The sequence below is a fragment of the Capra hircus genome, chromosome 19 (genome assembly GCF_001704415.2).
Source record: "Capra hircus breed San Clemente chromosome 19, ASM170441v1, whole genome shotgun sequence".
Lineage (NCBI taxonomy): Eukaryota > Metazoa > Chordata > Mammalia > Artiodactyla > Bovidae > Capra > Capra hircus.
The window spans coordinates 28,394,369-28,413,829 of NC_030826.1; the positions used below are offsets into that span (position 1 = coordinate 28,394,369).

Genomic DNA, 19,461 nt, shown 5'->3' on the forward strand with positions numbered 1-19,461 from the left:
CCGAGAGATACTGTCTCCAAGCCGACAGCCCTAAACGTCCAGGTCTGATGGCCTCACACAGGACCTGTGCCAAGGGCCCCCACCTCCCCCTAGCCGGCACTCTGAATTTGAGGCCTGGCTCCTCTCTGTCAGGAAATTGGTTTCATCTTCCCTGCTGGAGTTTGGCTGCTCAGAAGGGTCACACCAAGTATGAAGCTCGGGCCCTCCTGGTCTGGCTTTCCTCTGCTTCCTCCTGCATCGCCACTGCCACCATTTACCAAGCACCTGCTCTGTGCCAGGCACTTTACCCCCGTAACCTCACACTATCTTCATGACAGCCCTGTGAGACAGGGGTCCTCACCGGGCACTGTAACCCCTCCTTGGTTCCCTCGCAGGCTGTGGGGGGTGCTTCTGAGTGAGTCACCCGTGAGATGCTGGCCCTGGTGATGGCATCTGGCCTGGAGAACAGACGTCAGGACCTGGGGGCCGGGATGGGCACAGTCACATCTTGAGAGGTGACAGCCGGGGCGGTGCGTGAGGCTGGTGTACACTTACTCCAGGTTCCAGGCAGGCAGGCCACGGCTGGTCCTAAGGTGTAGGCAGAAAGGGTGTCTGGCTGCCTGGAGGGGTTCCGGAGATGCCCCCAGGGGCAGGGGAAGGACAGAATGGGCCCGGGGAGGGGTAACTGTGCTGCCTGACTCCCAAGGCCAAGGCTGGAAGTGAAGGGCCCTCTCCACACAGTTGGCCCTCCGCCGCCACCGCCCCAGTGTGGTTCGGGTGTGTCCACAAGAGGCTCTGTCCTCTGTGGGTAGTCATCCTGTTTCTGTCCACACCAGCCTGGCTTCTCTGCTTTGCCCAGGAGGGCATGGCAGCCCTGCCAGCTCCCACTCCAGGCCCAAGTCTCGGCCCGCGTTGTGAGGGGGACTTGCACTGGTGGTCTCTGCGGCCAGCAGCCCACCAGGCAGCAATGCATCTTGCTTTAAATTCAGCCAGTCTCGCCCTCTGGCTCAGCACCCTGAGAGCAGAGCAGCCTGGCCTCTGGGGAATGTGAGGGCCACCAGTCAGCCAGAGAGGAGGGGAATTCGGGGGGGAGGTCAGTCCTGGCAGGCGGCCTTCCCCACCCAGCCAGAACCCAGCCCGCTCCTCCTCTGAATCCAGCCGCCTCTCCCTTGGGAAAGCACCCCTCTTCTTCCCTCGCCCATCCCCCCGGGTGGAAATGGAAATAGGAATTGAGGTTCCGGTTTGTACAGTTAGGAAAGGATGTAAAATGGAACTAGATTTTGAAGAGTGTATTAACCAGAGTTGTGATATGTAGGTGTTTGAAGAAAAACATACCAGCTTAGTCTTTTTTTTTTTTTGAGATTTCCAAGTTGTCCTTTTTCTTACCTGCTGGGGGGTCTGGAGCCCCTGACAGCGGGGTCCCTGCCTTTCTGACACATAGTAATGCTAAGGATTGGGGTGGAAGGAAGAAGGATGAGGGGGCTGCCCCCTGGACTCACCTGCAGCTTGGCTTCTGTCCTGAGCAAAGCAGGGTGAGAGGCAGGTCCTGGTGGTAAAGTGGGAGGGCCCCCCGCAGTCCAAGCTGGGGGTGCTGGGAGCTGCCCCAAGGCCTCTGGTACTCACCTAGCACTCTGCCCCCAGAGTAACCGCAGGAAATGGGTACAGCCTGTCTTGGGTTAACCCCAGGCTGGAGACTGAAATCAAGGAGAGACCCCTCGGGGTCAGGAGATAGTCCCTTTAGGCAACTGAAAAATGTTTGGGTCTCACTGCTCAAAGGAAGCCTGGGGAGTGGATGAACTAGACCCATGGATGGGGTTACTGGGCCACGGTTCATGGCCATAGCCAAGTCGTACCCTAAGGGTATAGAAGTGTGTACTTATAGGGCCTCGCCCCTGCCAGCATCAAGCCAGTCCTTCTCCCTGTCACTGGACGTGGCTCCACCTCCCCACGCCCCACTGCGTTCTGTTCACTCGGAATTGTAAATGTTTAGTTGTGACCATGACATATTGTTTGGGTCAGTGTTCCTTTCCAATGCATACTAATATATTATGGTTATTATATATGAATATATTTAATGACATGGAAAAAGTTGTGGATTTTTAAGTTTTTTTTTTTTTGGTTAGCGTTGTAATGGACCCAGATGGAACTTGTAACGTGGGCCCCACATGATAGAACTAAATTCAGATATCAATTAAATAAACTCTTGTACACTGTTCTCTGTCTCCCAGTCTTTATTGGTGGTCTGAGCCAGGGGTGGTCAGCCTGCTGGGTGAGAGGCTGGCGAGTCTTCAGGCCATTTAAGGAATATGGCTTCTGGTCTAAGAGCTCTCAGGAAGACAAACCTGAGACCAAGGCCCCATGATGCTCTAGAGCAATGGTGCCCAAACTTTTTGGCACCAGGGACTGGTTTCGGGGAAGACAGTTTCTCTACGGACTGGGGAGATGGTGGATGGTTTCAGGGTGATTCAAGTGCATTACATCTATTGCGCACTTTATTATCACATCAGCTCCACCTCAGGTCATCAGGCATTAGATCCTGGAGACTGGGGGCCCCGGGGATAAGCCAGAGCCTGCCTTTGCTCTTCCCCATCTGACTCAGAACCTGTAAGTAGAGTTATTGCCCTTCATGTAACCAGTTTCTTCTATTCAAGTAGAGGGGAGACTCACTGGCAAAGACAGCAGGGTCAGTGACACCTGAGAATGTTCTCAAGCCATCGTGTCGCTAACGCTTCGTGAGGTGCAGGGATGGGGCCGAGGCCAGCGCCACCAGGAGCTGAGCTCACTGGGTTTCTGGGAGGCTATATTTAAACTTCCAAATGGTTGTGATTTCTCTATTAAATAAACAATTCAGTCATTAGGAACATGTTGTGTTACCATGCAAAGTGGAACCGATTGTCACCAGGAAGCTATAATTTCTGCACCCAGCTGTTTTGAAGACAAGTCTCGACGACACAGATTCATCTTTCCCCTGTATGGCACAGAAGGCCCTTCCCCGTGCGTGATCAGGCTGGGAGGCCATGAGCTGCTGCTCAGGAAGGACTAAGGGCTTCCCAGGGTGTGCCAGTGGTAAAGACCCTCCTGCCAATGCAGGAGACATATGAGACACGGGTTCGATCCCTGGCTTGGGACTATTCCCTGGAGGAGGGCATGGCAACCCACTCCAGTACTCTTGACTGGAGAAGCCCATGGACAGAGGAGCCTGGAGGGCTGCAGTCCATGGGGTCTAAAGCAACTTAGCACACACGCAGGAAGGAATAAGGCCCATCCTGCCTCCTCAAGGGCGGTAGGCATGGGAGCTGTGCTCTCAGAACCAGGGGTCAAAGCCAGCACGGGTGGTTGCAGGGCCGGTCCCCGGTGTAAGCCCCGTCATGGGGGCAGCACTGACACCCGTGGCAGAGACAAGATACGGGTCTCAAGTGGCCGGACAGGCCAAGGGGAAAGCGAGGCTTTTCTGCAGCTTTGGGCTCCCCTCAAAGCCAGTTCAGACCTAGCTGGACCATTTGCCGGATTTAAGACATCTGCCAAACTCAGTGCAGGAAATCAGCCGGCTCCCTGTGGAGCACTGACCCAAGGTGGTTGGAAAAGTGCATTTCAGAGACTGAAATGCTGAGGCACAAGGAACCAGAGATTCCCATCAGGGACTTCGGGGCCAGCAGAGTTCAGTCCAAAGCCCAGACCCGCTGGGTGCGAGCTCCCCAGGATCTGGCCGAGGAGGCTCCCACATTTCTAAAGCCTTCCCCCATGCCTCCACCTGCCAGGGCCTGAGACAGCACTGTGGACGGGGGCCGCCTACTCATGGTAGAGACACACCTGGGTTTCAGATTCTGTTGAACACAGCTCTGTCCATGTTAAGACTAAATAAAGATGTATAAGAAATACACTAAGAAAACCTAGGTGTGAAAGGACAGCCCGCCCATGTGAGAAATACAGCAGTGAATTAATCCACCCAAATACTGTATCAAAGTGGAGACTCGACAGAGCATCTCACCCCCACCCTCATGTCAAGGTGGATGTGGGCGTACAGGTGCCAAGGGCCCTGCCTCCAGCCCACCCAGCAATCACCCCTGGGTCCTGGGGGCCCAGGATGTAGATACTGTACAAAAGTTTATAAATCCCTTCTTTTCTATGCACTTTTTTATTTAAGTGGGTGGGATCACAGGTGGGAACCACCCCCCCCCCCGCCCACACACACACACACAATTAAGTCTGTCAGTGTTTGGGGGAAAAAAAAGTGGAGACCCGACAGGCCAGCAAGTCTGGTCTGCAAAGACGGAGATGCCTTCTGTTACTGCAAGCAGTTGGGAGGAACTCTGAGGCCATAAGAAGCAATGACAGGAAAGAGGAGCCTTGGCCCACTTTTCAAAAAAAATTGGAGGGAAAAACTGCACTTACCTTCAGCAGGGCTAGGTTAGAAAACCCAGCTAGATAAAAGATGACCTTGAACTAGTCTATGCCAAGAGGCAGGAAGTACCAGCCACAGGATAGCCGGCAGTTCTCAGAGGACGGGTCAGGAGAGAACCCAACACTTCTCAAAGCAGAAGGACGGTCTAGAGTCCTGCAGGAGCCCCGTGGAAGGAGGGTCCAGGGCTTTGCCAGGAGCAGGTGTCCTGGGGCTACTGAAAACTAAGCTTTAGTTACAGTTGTTGATAATCGCGAGGCTTCAACAGAACAAAAGTACCAGTTGTAACTAGGTACCCGGATTCCTTGACATGGTACACCTTGCCTGGAGAATTCCATGGACAAAGGAGCCTGGCGGACTACAGTCCATGGGGTCACAAAGAATCGGACACAACTGAGCAACTAAATAACAACAAGAGTCTTTAAAGGCTTATGATTAGTAAATGATCAGTTCAGTTCAACAATACTTATGCTGTTGTTTTAATTAAGTTACTTTCATTGAAAATGCAACCAAGGTGATGGGGTCTCGCCGTTCTTTCTATGCTGAGAGTTGTAGCTGTTCATGCCACCCATCCAGAGCCCTTAAGCCACCCCGGGACTCCGGTCCTGATGCTTCTGTGGGGTGTGGGGGTGGGAGGGGGCAAACCAGGTGTGGCCAAACCCAACTGGAAAAGGCCACGTGACTGCACTGTGTGTCCTGAGGCAGCAGAGCCTAAGTGGCTCCGCCCAGCCACTTGAGATGCCTTGCCAATTTCAGGCCGCCCTTCAGTTCAGAGTGCGGTGGGTGTCTCCCGTGAGAAGCCCACCCAGAGGAAGCTAGGGTACAGGGGAGCCTCCCTGCCCAGCCCTGCTCCAGGCCTGGATGACAGATCCCATGGTCTCAACCAACTAGCTTCTTCTGCCCGCCCCGTTCCTGGGTCCAGAGAAGCGAAGCCACTGGTCCCGTGGCAGCAGTGCAGGGGCCGGGCCTTGAGCGTGCTCAGCCGGGCGGACAGAGGCCGCTGTGTGAGGACCTGGGCTCCACGCTTGGCTCGGAAAGGCCTTCCCCGTGTGGCTGAGCCAGGCCACCGGGGCTCTGGCTCAGAGATGCCTTCCGAGTTGCCGGGGCTCCATGCTGAGCAAGTCAAGAGGAGGTGAGAAAGTCAAACAGGCCTTCAATGCCCCTCCCATGAGCCCCGAAGTGGGGGACTCCAAGGAGACGCTGTTTATACAGATTTGGGGTTTAGTACAAGACGGCTGGATTCTTGCTCTTCCATTGGGGCATCCATTGGCAACCGCCCTGCCCCCCGCCCACAGGGAAAATGCCTCCAGGACCCCTTAAGGTCCAAACCGCCCCCTGCCATCCAGCCTGGTCTCTCTGCTGGTGTCTTGGCCTTGACGCAAGCGTGCCTCCATGGCCTCTCCTCCACTACCCTGTCCTAATCCCTACCTAAAGTGGGGCTCCCGCTCACGGCTGCCCTGCTCCCCGCCCTCTGGCCCCAGTCTGAACACAGCTCCCAGGGCCTCGCCAGGTCTGCATGGGCTGGCCGCCTGGGAGGTCAGCGGGGTCCAGTCAGACAGGAGAGCCGCTGCTGTGCCCCGGCTCACTCTCACATCCTCACGACAGTGAGGTTGGGTTGGAGAGGATGCCTGAGCCCTGGACGTGGAGACCAGCTGGCCCAGCAGGCATAGACTATGCTGAGCTGCTCTGGGCACTCTGTGCTGACTCACCTGGTCCTCATGGCAGCTCTGGAGGCAGGAGACCGTCTTCTCTCCATTTCCTAGAGGGGGAAACGCAGGCCCAGACGGCACCTGGCTCGTGGTCACACAGCTGATGAGCGGTGTGCTGGTCACTGGGGCCGTCACTGCCCAGTTCAGGCTCTCTGTCTTCTGGGCACTTCCAGGCCCCCTCGCTGAGCAGGGCAGGTGACAGTCAGGCCAGTGAGCTAGCTGTGAGCAGAGCTGACGGCTTCCCTCCTGGGCAGAGCGATCCACGGCTGGTGTGAGGGTGTCCAGAATCCCCTTTCTTCTGCCAGAGCTGTGGGGCTGTCCCCTGGGCCTGGGTCTGGGCCCCAGCTGAAGAACTGCGTGGACGAGCAGCAGCGAGGACGCCCTGACACTGGGACGGATCTAGGTCGTCGGGATTTGGGGGGGTTGTGACTGCAACACCGTCCTGGCTAACACGGAGCCAAGTCCAGGTGCGACCCGGGCAGGCCAGGCCCAGGGCTAGACTGCCTCCCGGGACAGTGCCATGTGCAGGTGGCAGTGGGACTGCCCAGGTGGCCTGGAAGCGACCCAGCCCCTCGAGGGGAGAGCTGTCAGAAAGAAGGTCACCCACCCTTCGCCGTGACTTACAAGAGACTGAGCACGGAGCCAGGGCTCCCCTGACGGAGGCCCAGGGTCTGGACCCAGGTCTTCCCTGCTCACTGCCATCTCAGGTCTCGGGGTCGCAGGAGATAAAGCTGTGCCAGGGGCACGTAGCCCTCCAATACCTGTCTTGTGGTCTCTAGGGAATCCCCAGGAGACCCCCCCACCTCAAAACTCCCCTCCCACACGCCTGATCTGGCCTCTTCTAGTGAAATTTTGTGCTTGGAAACCACCCTAATTTTTCTATCACCAACCCCAATACTTTCTCCTTGAGCCATGGATGGCAAAGCAAGGCCTGGCAGCCCGGCCTGCCTTCTGACGGCCAAGGGGGAAGGCACGAAGCTTGGCCCTCCGCCCCTTCCCACCCGATCTACCGCCACCCTTGATGGCCTGGCACCCCGCTCAAGGTCTAGCCCATCTGTCTGCCCTCATCATCACACATGCATACACGTGTGCAATGCGCGCAGTGCACACACATGCACATGCAGGGTTGGCACAGCTGGCGTGCTGTTGTTCAGTTGCTAAGCTGTGTCTGACTCTTTGCAACCCCCAGGACTGCAGCACGCCAGGCTTCTCTGTCCTTCACCATTTCCCTAAGTTTTCTCAAACTCATGTCCATTGAGTCAGTGATACCATCCAAACATCTCATTCTCTGTCACCCCCTTCTCCTCCTGCTCTCAATCTTTCCCAGCATCAGGGTCTTTTCCAACGAGTCGACTCTTTGCATCAGGTCAGGGCCAGTTTAGAAGCCAGAGAAAGGCTCTGTTCTGACTGCAGAATCACACCTTTCTTTGAACCCCACGTGGTACTTTCCCGCTTGATCATTCCCATCTCCCCGCCTGGTTCATCAGACTTGATTCCGCTGCTGATAGAGATGCATCAGCTTTGGAAAGGTGGTTTACTACGTCAAGGGAGGAAAAAAGCACGTGATTCTAGGTCCAAAGGTAGTTCCCAAAGTAGAGCCCAGAGATACTTCACCACTAGGAGTGGCAAGCTTGGGGGGGCAAGGGGGCAGTTACACAGAGCCCTGCCTGCATCACAGCCCCTTCCTCCCTCCAAGACACACGTGGCCGTGGCTGCTCGCTGGCCTCCCATGTGGCCATGTGACTGCCCAGAGCAGACCAGACACTCCAGGTTACAAACTGCCAAGAATTCAGTTGGAATTCAGCATCATCCCATAGGTGGCCCGGGACACTGAAGGGGTGGCCGGAATCTACTGGCAGCCAAGGGGCAGTGACCGCTGAGGGACCTTGGGCTAGCACCCCAATCACCAAGGCAGAACCCCAAAGAGGCATCCTGCTCGATACCTCAGCAGAGGCACCACCCGGTTTGTTTCTGCTGAAGCAACGCACGGCGAGGTCAGAACTTCGGGGGAATTTATTGAGAGCGGCTTTCGGGTACCAAGAGGATGCTCGGCTTTACTCCGCCACTGGCAGGTATCCTGGCTGGTGGTCCCTTGAAGGCCACTAGTTGGTCGGCCAGACTGCAACTACCACGATGGCCACGAGCAGCAGTAAGATCACCATTATCATCCCTGAAAACAAGCATACAAGACCCCCTGTGATGCTTTCCACTAGCAGAGCCTCGCCTCTCCCGTCAAGTATCTTCTGAGACAGCGGGGCAGTTCTCCCGGGAGCCCCAGGGTGTGCCAGGGGTGTCAGCAGCCTCTGGCTTCGCAGGCAGGAGGGAGGGGCTCCAGGGACCCCAAAGGGATGCCATCTCGCCACTTGAAGAGTTGTGCTGGCAAAGTGCCCGTGCTCCTGAGCGGGTGGGGCCTCCCCACTCAGCCCGCCTTGCTCTGGCTTCTGTGTGCACCCTGGCCATGTTTTGTGTCCTCATTAATGAGGGTGTGATAAAGCAAAGGGCTTTAGAGTTCACAAAGAAATACTGATTCTAGAATCCATTTTCTCCCCATCCACACGGCTTGTCCTTTTCTTCTTGGGCTGAAGAAACTTATGTCTTTCACCTGGAAAGAATTCTGAGAGAGGGACCTTTGCTTTACTTTTTTTTTTAATATTAATATTCTCTAGTTTTACTTCAACTTTTTGGCTGGGACCACAATGTCCTCCCGGCCAGTCTGCTCTCTGCATCCAGCCAAGGCCACCCCGCCTCCCTTGGTTCACACGTCTGGACCTACCACTGCCCATTCCTTCAATGCAGATGAAGAGCGAGGGGCCAGGAGGACTCGGCCCATTTACCCGATGCCCTCACCAACTCCCATGCTGACTTCTCCGGTGGGCAATCGGTGCTTCCTTCACCCTGGAGGCCAGCATGGTGGTGGCATGCCAGAGACACGGCACGGCTGTGACAGAGCAAGCACTGAGAAATGAAGGACCCCTGAGCCACTGAGGCTCCGAGAGGGCAGTGAGGAGCAGGTGAGCTGAGACAGAGAACATGCTCTACAAACTATTGGGGTGTCGGGCGTCACGTGGCCGTTTGGCCCACCAGGACTGCCCACCACAGGCTGAGGAGCTGTTTTGGCAAAGGTCAGGGTTCCGAGGGTTCAGCAACTTCTTCTCTTGTAGGAAGCCGCTAACGTGTTCTTGATCTTATTAGCTAGGTAACCACTGGCCACATCTGGGTTCAGGAGCTAAAGAGCCACATGTGGCCGATGGATACTCTACTGGACTAAGACAATGCAGGACAGACATCGCCATCATTGTAGCAAGTCCCATTGGACGAAATGGACATACTGTGTGGAGCTCTGATTATTTTATTTGCTGCCATTTATTTCCATGCACAACCGTTGAACTGATGAATGACTGAATAGCTGCTCAATGTGTTTTCAACACTCATGCCACACTTGGACAGCTCCCCACATGGGGAATTCTGCTTTCTTCTTGAGTTGGTGTTGTTAAGTTATATTTTTTGGGGAAATTGCCCATTTTTTCCTGAGTATCTGAAATTACTGGCATAAGGCTATTCATTGGATTCTCCTATAATTTTAGGACTACATCTGCCTCAGTCCTTTTCATTTCTCACATCACCTGGTTGTGCACTTTTTTCCCCCAACCTTGCCACAAATGAGCCTTTTTATGAACCTTTTCTGAGAACAAGTTTGACTTTGCTGATCACTTCTCATTTATTAATTTTTCCATTTACTTTTATTAATCCTACAATTCAGACTTTGGATTTAGTTTTTTTTTCTTGAACTTCTTTACTTGAAAATTAATTCATTTTCCACTTTCCTCTAAATAGTACCACTCTAAACCTACAAGTTTTGATATAAAATAGTTTCATTGTTGCTACTTTCTAAGTTATATTATTTATTTATTTGCTGCCCTGTGTGGCATGTGGGATCTTAGTTCTCCAGGCAGAGCTCAAAACCGTGTCCCCTGCAGTGGAGACACGGAGTCTTAATCACTGAACCACCAGGGAATTCCCTCTAAATTCTAAATATTTAAAAATTTTCAACAATGTCTTCTTTGGCCCAATGATTATTTAGAAGTGATTTTAAGATTTCCAATTTTACTGAAACAAGCTTATCAAAATGCACTTCTTAAAAATTCTGAGACAATGATGGTGGTGGTGGTTTTAGTTGCTAAGTTGTGTCCGACTCATGAGACCCCATGGACTGCAGCCCATCAGGTTCCTCTGACAAGGATACATGTACCATATTTTGGTGTGAAAACATTTGTGATTTCTGTGAGTGACAATATCGCAAGCACGATTAGCCCTGCTGTGGTTTGCTGCCTACTTTCTTAATTGAAGAAAAGAAATGCCAAAGCTCAATCAGAGCTTTATGAAGATAAGAATGTAGATTTCTCATCCAAGTTCATGGACTCCCTGAATTCTATGCACAGGCGCCCAGGGTTCGATGTAATTCAGGCTGGGTAAATTTTAAACCCAACCCAAGTAAGCACAGCATGCTCATGGTTTTAAATATACTGAGGAAGGAGTAAAAAGTTCACGGCAAGCTTCCACGTGTCACCTCCCTGTGACAGTGGGTGCACTTTTTCTAACACGCCTTCTTTCTCCAGTGAACCAAGAGGAGAGCACCTCCTCTTGAGGACCTATGATTTTTTTTCCTCCTGTCTTCATAAAACCCAAGGCTCTGCGTCAGGGGTCTGCAAACTGTGGCCCATGGGCCATATCTGGCTTGTGGCCCGTTTTTGTATAACCCATGAGCTAAGAGTGGTTTTCATATTCTGAAAGGGTTGTCAAAAAAGAAACAGGAGATGTGATACACTGTCTGGGGTCTGCAAAGCCCAGCGCATTTACTGTCTGGCCTTTTCCGGTATCTGTGGACCCTGCTCTGTGTCACTGCGGCCAACGATGACCTCGGGGGCTGGGCTCTGGTTCTCTCCCCACATCTTTCATCTGTGCATTTCCTTTCTTCCTTGTATTAATAAACGCAGCCATCCATTAACATTCGAGGGGGTGGTGTGACAGTTCATCTAGCATTTCAAGATGCTTGTAGCAAGGGTGGGTGGGTGTGTGTACGCATGTACATATGTGTGACTATTATCTCAGTTCATCTTGCCAGAACCAGAAGAACACATTTTTTCATTCATTTCTCCCTCCAGAAATATCTTCAGGTTGATCAAAGCCTCCACTTGGGCAGGAATCCCACTACTACTTGGCTGGGGAAAAGGCTTATATTGTGCAATATCTTTCCTTAAAAAATAATGGAAATGGAGGAAGCAGACGGACCGATGGGAAGTGGCAGGACAATGTCTGGCCCTCCCAAGCCCGGCCGTTCCTGAAGATGAGGGGGAAGACTGCATTTTTTGAGGAAAGAGGAGAAAATGGGCTGAGTGATAGCTGAGGAAGAAGCCATGCCACCAACACTCATCCAGGATCGGAGCTGGGAAGCCACGTGGGCCTGAGAGGCTGCCCCTGTGGCTCCAGTCCGGACTGAGGCTGCAATGGCCCAGAGGAGAGGCTCACAAATGGCCCTGAATTTTTAAATCAGGGTGATTACGGGAAAAGCAGAACAAGTGATGAGGACCAAGGAGTCAAGAACAATAACAGGCTGGGAAGGAGACAGCACACATCTGGTTTGAGTTTCCGCGCGTGAAGCGTGCGGTCCAAGGGGAGCGGCCCCGGGCATCCGTGGCCACAGCATCTCCTGCTTGGGTCACTGCGGGAACTGACTGCTGCTCCCCTTACCTGATCCTTTCCCCTTGAGTGAGCTGGAATGGAAATCAGATCAGGCCGCTTCCTGGCTCGAAACTGTCTAACGGCTTAAAATCCCCACACTTCATGGTGTTGGAAGGCCCTGGGACCCCTGAAGCCACACCCTGTACCTGTCCTCAGGCCACCCTGGCCTCTAGGTCCTCCCACGGGCCCTGTGCCCTGCCTCCCGGCCTGGACCCCTGCTGTCCTGAAGGCACTCTCTCCCGGCACCCCTGGCCTAGTGAATCCTGCTCATCTTCCCAAACTCAGCATCAGTTTCTGGGCTTTGAGGAACTACTCCGTGACTTGCAATGGACCTTGTCCTCTGTCTCTGCAGTGAACCTTCTTAAACTTTGATTTAGGTCCTTGGTTAGTTACTCTTTGCCTCTGCTATCACCACAGGAGCATCCATGGCAGGGCCTTTGCCCAGTGGGTTCTCCACCACGTCCCCAGTGCCTGGAGCAGGGCCTGGCACATGAAAGAAGCACGAGATGTTCTTCTTTCTATAAATGAATAAATAGGGACCTCCCTGGTGGTCTGGTGGCTAGGACTCTGCGCTCCCAGTGCAGGCGGCCTGGGTTCAATCCCAGGTGAGGGAACTAGATCCCACAGGCCGCTACTAAAGATCCTACATGCCACAATGAAGACCCAGCACAGACAAATGCTTCTGGGAAGACAAGCTATGACAAATCTAGACAGCATATTAAAAAGCAGAGACATCACTTTACTGACAAAGGTCTGTCTGGTCAAAGCTATGGTTTTCCAGTAGTCACGTATGGATGTGAGAGCTGGACCATAAAGAAGGCTAAGCACTGAAGAATTGATGCTTTCGCACTGTGGTGCTGGAGAGGACTCCTGAAAGTCCCTTGGACTGCAAGGAGATCAAATCAATCCACCCTAAAGGAAATCAACCCAGAATATTCATTGGAAGGACTGATCCTGATGCTGAAGTGCCAATACTTTGGCCACCTGACGCAAAGAGCCGACTCATTGGAAAAGACTCTGATGCTGGGAAAGACTGAGGGCAGGAGAAGAAGGGGTGGCAAAGGATGAGACAGTTGGATGGCACCAACTCAACAGACGTGAATTTGAGCAAACTCTGAGAGATGGTGAAGGGCAGAGAAGCCTGGAGTGCTGCAGTCCACAGCGTTGCAAAGAGTTGGACATGACTGAGCAACTGAAGAACAACTAAATATTTTTTTAAAAAGGAATAAATGCATTGAGTATCTGGAAGGAACAAGAAGAGCCAATGAGAAGGACACTGAAGGGACAGACAACAGGGAGAGAGGAGCTGGGAAGATGTGTCAAGGAGGCCAAGAGACAAACTCCCAAAGATGCTCGACCCCAATTGCAAACCCTGCAGCCACACCAGGAGGGTGGAAGAGAGCCTGTCCCCGGGGCCTTCGAGACGGTTCACAGCGCGGTGGGAGCAGGGGGCGGGAGCTGTCGGAACCATCACCAACACAGCCATTCCTCTGTCAGCTGCCACTTATTCTCTCACAGAAACCGGGTTCTACAGATGGGGCCACAGGACAGGTGCGACAAGGTTCCCCAAGGCCCGTGAAGAAAGAAAATGGGCTTCGCCGGCTGACATCATAGATGGCAACTCGATAAGACGCGATACACTGGGTTCTAATCCAAAGATGAAAAGGGGGACTTGGAGAGCAATGACAAATAAGATGCTGACATGTCCAACCCTTCCAGAGCAAAACAGGGCTCCTCCGGATATGAGGCTTCCAGGCTTACGTAAACTGGGGTGCACCCAGGGTCGATGGAGGAAGTCATTCTAAGGTGGCGAGTGACAGTGATAAGCCAACTGCGGCCTCATGGATTCTTTGGGGTCAAAGAGTAGACGTTTGCAAACCTTATCGCTGCAATGCATTCTCTTCAAGGACTCGGGCTTTTCTGGAATGCGGACACAACTCTGGCACCTTCCTTGAATAGAGTCTCTCTCCTCTGAAGGTTGTTTCAGAAAGAGAAATTGAGGGTCTCTGAAAAGCCAGGGAGAGCTAGGCCATGGTGTGCATGGATTATTCATGTGGGCCAGGTAGCCTCGCTCGAGTCTCAGCAATAGGTAATTCTCATCTCTAGTTTCTATGAGGAGGCTGAGGTTCTGGGAGGCTTACTCTATCACCCAAGGCCCCAGAGCTGGTGAGAGGAAGAGCTGCGACTGGAATCAGGGGGCAGGGACCCCTTGGCCATGCTCTTGCCCTTTTCCTGCACCAGGGGGGCCTGTCCGGGGGAAATCCTGATCCTAGATACAGCACAGGGTTCATCAGAGAGAGAGGCCCAGAGGTCTTTGGGCTGAAAAATCGAGATAAAGAGTTTCTTCTTTTCTCCCCCTTTCTTCCTTCTTTTAATTTTTTATAGTGGGAAAATGGAAGCAAACGTAAGAATAGACAGAGAAGTCCATGGAACTGTGATGAACTCTTCACTTGGCTTTAACAAGGGTCAATCTGAGGCCCACCTGGTTTCACCTATACCCTCCCCCAGTGCATCTCTCACCCGTACCCTCCCCTGGTGCATTTTTTGGAAGCAAATCCCAGACATGTTTCATCTACAGAAATGTCAAGAAGTATCACCAAAAGGCATCATTAGAAAACTCGCTGCTGCCACCACCACCACCATGCAGAACCTTAGAGAGGCTGCTATTTCTTAAAGACAAAGGCAGGGGGGAGCCCCCAACACTTCAGATGTAGGAAGGAGGATCTAGTTCAGAGGACGAGAGAGGCTGAGCTGCCACTGGCCACTGGCAGGACGGGAACAGCGTTCAGCCACATGTGAGAGACAGAACTCCCTTCTCTTGCCTCAGAGCAGGGCTCGAACCTCAGGGGGTCCCGTCATCCATCCCCCACCCCGCTGAGGAAATGTTTGACATTTCAGACCGAGGAAAGACAGTGGAACTTCTGGGAACCTGCCAATTTCCAAAACAATGAACGCTCTTTGCCCCTGAGCCCGGCACAGGAACACCTGGCGAGGCTGCGGGCGCCGGGAGCCTTTGCCCACACGTCACCCTGCCCGGCGCGGGGCCTGCTGGCACCGGGAGAGGCAGACTTTCCCTTCCAATCCCCAAGTGCCCCTTTTTGGGGGGCAGGCCTGGGGTGCCAGAATTCCAAGAGTGGAAAAAAAACGTCCGTTTCCTCTGGTCAGTTCATCAGATGAGTATTACTCAACCACATCTAATATTTACAAGTCCAGCTCATGGCAATTACCAAAAAGATGTGAGAAAAAGTCCTTTGCAGACGGGGAAAGGGTATGAAACACGGTCTCTCAGGAACAGTGCTGTGTTTGCTGGAGATTGTTCATCGGGATTCAGGGGCCATGGTTTTTTTCCAGTGAAAGAGTGGAAACCAGCAAACTATGGCAGCTGTGAGGCCAACACCTCTGCCACAGTGGGGCAATGGCTCCAAGTGCTTATTGATGGGGAGGACGAGGACAGGCGGGGTGTGGAGTCTGGCTTTTCTTGAGAGAGCGGGAGCAGGCCCTTGGGCTGGTCAGTTCTCCCCTTAGGAAGGGCTTCTCGGGTGGCTCAGTGGTCAAGAATCTGCCTGCCAATGGGGGTTTGATCCCTGGGTGGGGACGATTCCCTGGAGGAGGAAGTGACAACCCACCCCAGCATTCTCGCCTAGGAAATCCCATGGACAGAGGAGCCCGGTGGGCTTACGGTCCATGGGGTTGCCAAAGAATCAGATATGACTGAGCGACAGGGCACACATGTGCCTCTTAGGAAACTGCAAGAAAACCCAAGTGATCAGCATGGGGGCGGGGAGCCACTGGAGGGGAGAGGATTGGGGAATGGAGGGGAGACTTGCAGCAGGTGCGGGCGGGGTGCAAAGGCCAACTTTATCTGCAAGTCTTTTTATCTGGTTCTCGCTCATCACAAGGAAAGCCATACTGGCTGCCGGCTGTGGTGGGTTGGTTGGAACCAAAACAAATCTTATCCGATTTGCTTTGTTCTTCTCGCAGGAAGGATCAGGCCTCAAACAGCCCTCATGCAGCCGCTGAAGATTCACAGAGGACATTTATGGAGGACTCCTCTAGTTGTCCCCTCCCCCAATAGGTGACATTTGCTTATGTATTAACCAGTGGGTTCTCACTGATCAAACAGGCTCTTTTTTTTTGTAGCAGCAGCAGCCTCCTGAGTTGGGGGTGAGGAATAAGCAGGAGGAAAGACAAAACTGGATATTTGTTTTCAAAAGTTCATGTAAATATCCTCTTTAATCCTGTTACTAGGCAAATAAGCTATGAAAAGAGTAGACACAGTACAGAGACGGTGAACGTATTGACATTCTGATTTTCAGGCTGAAGGGCTGAAGCGTGGCAGTTCCCCTCGAGCTCACCCCTTGGCCCAGACCTGCCCACTCAGGAGCTGTGTCTGCCTTCCTCATTGGCCATGGGGTGTGGGCGCAAGCCGCCTTCCTCCAACCCACCTGGCAGCTTGGCCGGGCTGGAAGAAACCACCATGGGGGCCTGGGTCTGTCCAGACACAGTGGGAAGACTGGCCTGCCTGCTCCTGAATCTGTTTCACACCTCTGTTCCCTATCTGAATTCTCCCCAAACTGTGCTTTCATCAGAATACTGTTCCGAAGTCACTTCTGATGTGCTGAGTTTGGTTTTGTTCTGTCCTGGCACTTCCCTTTCTCTGCTGGGGAGACCTTCCTCCAAGGCTCTCACGGGCTCCCCACATCTCCTCACCAGACCTCCCATCCCTCCTCCTCACCCTCCTGCCCCTCTGTGTGCATGCCCTTTCTCATCCCAGCCTGGATTCCACTTCTCCACGAAGACCTCTCCACCCACAGAGACCCGCCCCCTCCCTGAAGTCAGAGACGCACTCAGAGCCAGACCACCGCTCTCCACTGACTGGCCTCCATCTTTCAATTCTTATCTTACTTGTTAACACTTCTTTCCCCAGCTCACAGGCTCTCCAAAAGCAGGGACCGTGTGCGGAAGGGGCACTGCTTTGGGGAGCCAGGGAGACCCGACTTCCAGCACGCCCACTTTCCAGCATGAAACGCTGGGAAAGTTACTTGACACCGAGTTCAGGTCCACCACCTGCAGAACAGCCTAGAAGGATCGACTTCATAGGCTTGCTGTAAGGATTCAATAAAAGGAAGTGTATAAAACCTCGAGATCATAACTGGCACTCCATAAATGGCAGCTATGATGACAGTCATCTCGACTCCTTGTGTGACCCACGGCCCGAGAATGGCGCCTTGTGTGCGGCAGATGAGCGAGCCGGCCTCTTGGCTTAACGACAGGAATCAAACGTCACTCACTCCAGAGGGGAAGGAAGAGGAGCAAAAACAGGGGAACACCTGGGTGGCATTTAGCTGAGCAGCAGCCCGATCCTAGCCGAGGCCCAGCGGTGATGACGGGCATCCAGGAAAGGCTGGATGCTCAGAGTGGAATATCTGGCAGCATCCATGTCGGTTATTAGCCGCAGGAAGGGCAGCTGTGCCGGGCGAGGCGTTGGCTGAGGTCAGAAAGCAGGCAGAGCCCAGCCAAGTGGACACCAGGTGAGAGAAGCCGTGGAAAAGCGAAATGGGAAAGCCCTTTGGGGAAGGGCAGGGCAGGGGCATGCTGAGGACGCAGCTGCAGACGGCAGAGGGAGACGGAAAAGCAAAGCTAAAGGGCACCGGGCAGGTGTGCCCAGCATCGGGGATGCGTCCGACCAGAAGGGAGGATGGGCAGAGCGGGACTCAGGGGCCACTCGCGATGGCGGCAGCCGTGACAAAGACGAGAAGTACAAACGTCAGGGCTCCCGTTCTGCTGCGGGGCACACGTGCTCTGAAAGCTCTCCAGTGCTCACACCCCAGTCGCATTCTCACCTTTGGGCAATGAGCTGACAGAGCAATAGCTTTCCCCCGTTTCTGGGTGAGAAAGTGGGGGCTCGGTGCGATCCGCCTCACGTGGCCCTTCTGAGAGCCCAGGAGGGCGCAGTCACAGGACCGGCTGGGATGGAGCGTCAGGTGGGGAGGAGGTGGCCTGGTGGCCCGCGGAGGTCCAGGGGGTGAAGGAGTGAAAAGACGGGGCTTGGGACCCAGAAGTGACGGCACAGCCCCTCTAGAAATACCAAGAAACACATCTGAAGGCAAAGAACGGGCTTGGAAAGTGCCTATGCTTTGGTTCTGACTGAAAATAAAGAAAACTGGAATCACACAGATCTTAACGTTCCCGTGGCTTCGCATCACACCGACCGGATGAGTGTCTGACCTCAGAGAAGGTCTCAGCTTAGGCTCCTGGTGCAGAGCACAGGGAGGACCTGCAGAGCCCAGCTTGGCCCCGTGCTGGCCTGTGTGAGCCGGCTGCCCCACCCCTCTGGTCCCTGGGGCTGACAGGTGACACGTGTCCCCAGGCTGTGGGAGGGTCATGTGACATTCCCAGCCCCCCCACCTTGGGGGCAGGGGCTGGCACATGCTGGTACTGACTCCATTCTGGAAGGTGCCAGCTCCCTGAGGCTGAGGCTCTGGGGTCTTCTTTGGAGTGAGTCTCTGGAGGGACGAGCTCGGTGTCCCCGAGTATGGCTGGGCTGGATCTGTGCTGATGTGATGCTGGCTACTCACTCCTGTGCTCTGACAGTCCATCACATGGGGAGCACTCACCCCCGCCCCAGCGGGCACCCTGTTTCAATGTGGACAGGAAGTCCTCCTCTGTGTAAACAGAAAAACTCACCAGGAAGCAACTCTGCAGACTGAGGGAGGGGAGGGTGGTGCGGGGAACATCTGGGGGCCAGAGACAGCGTGGTTCTCAGCAGGAAGCAGGGAGGGTGACCTGGGAGGGGTTGGGGGTGAGAGGCGAGGAAAAAAGGACTTGCCTAGAAACAGGAAATTAAAAGGAATTAAGACTGCACGAGACGGGGCAGACGAGCTGGACCGAGGCCGAGCGAAAGGCAGGCTCCGGGTGTCTGGGCTCTAGGAACCAGGGCCTTGTTGGACGTCAGGCGGCCCTGTCATAGCCGCCGGCTGGCGAGTTGACCCTTGGCCCACGGAGCCCCAACGTGAGGACCTGAGAGGTCACTGCACTGGCCCAGGGCAAACGAGGCTCTGATGGAGCGGCCAGACATATTGGTCAAGTGCCCTGACCGAGGGCTGATCCACACCAGAATCACACTCCATACAATGTACCGAGTGCCTACCGTGGGCCAGGTGCGATGGAGTGAAGATATGGGTCGTCTTTTTACAGGCCTCATGGGCGAGGTGGAAAATCAAACCCATCCCCACCTCCCCAAAACAAAAACAAAACATCCCACAGAAGACACCATTCCTTGGAGGAAGCGTGTGAAAACCCAGCCATCAGTGCTGCTTCCTGCACAGAGAGTGCTGACTGGTTGCTAGTCTCCATCTGTGTTCTTAAAGTGTCATTCATTTCCCTTCCCTGAAATAAGTTCGGCCTGGCGGTCGCCGCACTTCAACAACAGGATCCAATTGTGACTAGGTAATCCTTCATATCAGCTGTCCAGGGCAGCTTATGATGAGTTGTCAAGTCAGTAATTGAATGCCAATTCCCTGGCGCGCCAATATCTGCTGAGCAATATCCCCTCACCGTGCTGCACGTCACCCCTGGGAATGGAACTCTGGCTGGAGTCTGGCCGAAATTCAAGCGTCTCCAAGCACAGCCGTC

At 53.8% G+C, this 19,461-nt stretch overlaps 1 protein-coding gene and 1 long non-coding RNA gene across 2 annotated transcripts in view; both read right to left on the bottom strand.

Annotated features, from left to right (window-relative positions):
• LOC106503259 lies at positions 4,837-7,264 on the bottom strand. Its single transcript, XR_001296885.2, has 2 exons — positions 6,088-7,264; positions 4,837-5,491 (listed from the first exon to the last, which is right to left on the bottom strand). It is a non-coding gene; the product is annotated as an uncharacterized LOC106503259 (long non-coding RNA).
• Positions 8,083-19,461, bottom strand: part of STX8 (syntaxin 8) — a 198,253-nt gene continuing 186,874 nt past the window's right edge. Inside the window, exon 8 of the mRNA XM_018064645.1 lies at positions 8,083-8,257. Within this exon, the coding sequence (XP_017920134.1) occupies positions 8,190-8,257 (68 nt within the window). The 3' untranslated portion in view covers positions 8,083-8,189. The remainder of the gene's footprint in view (positions 8,258-19,461) is intronic.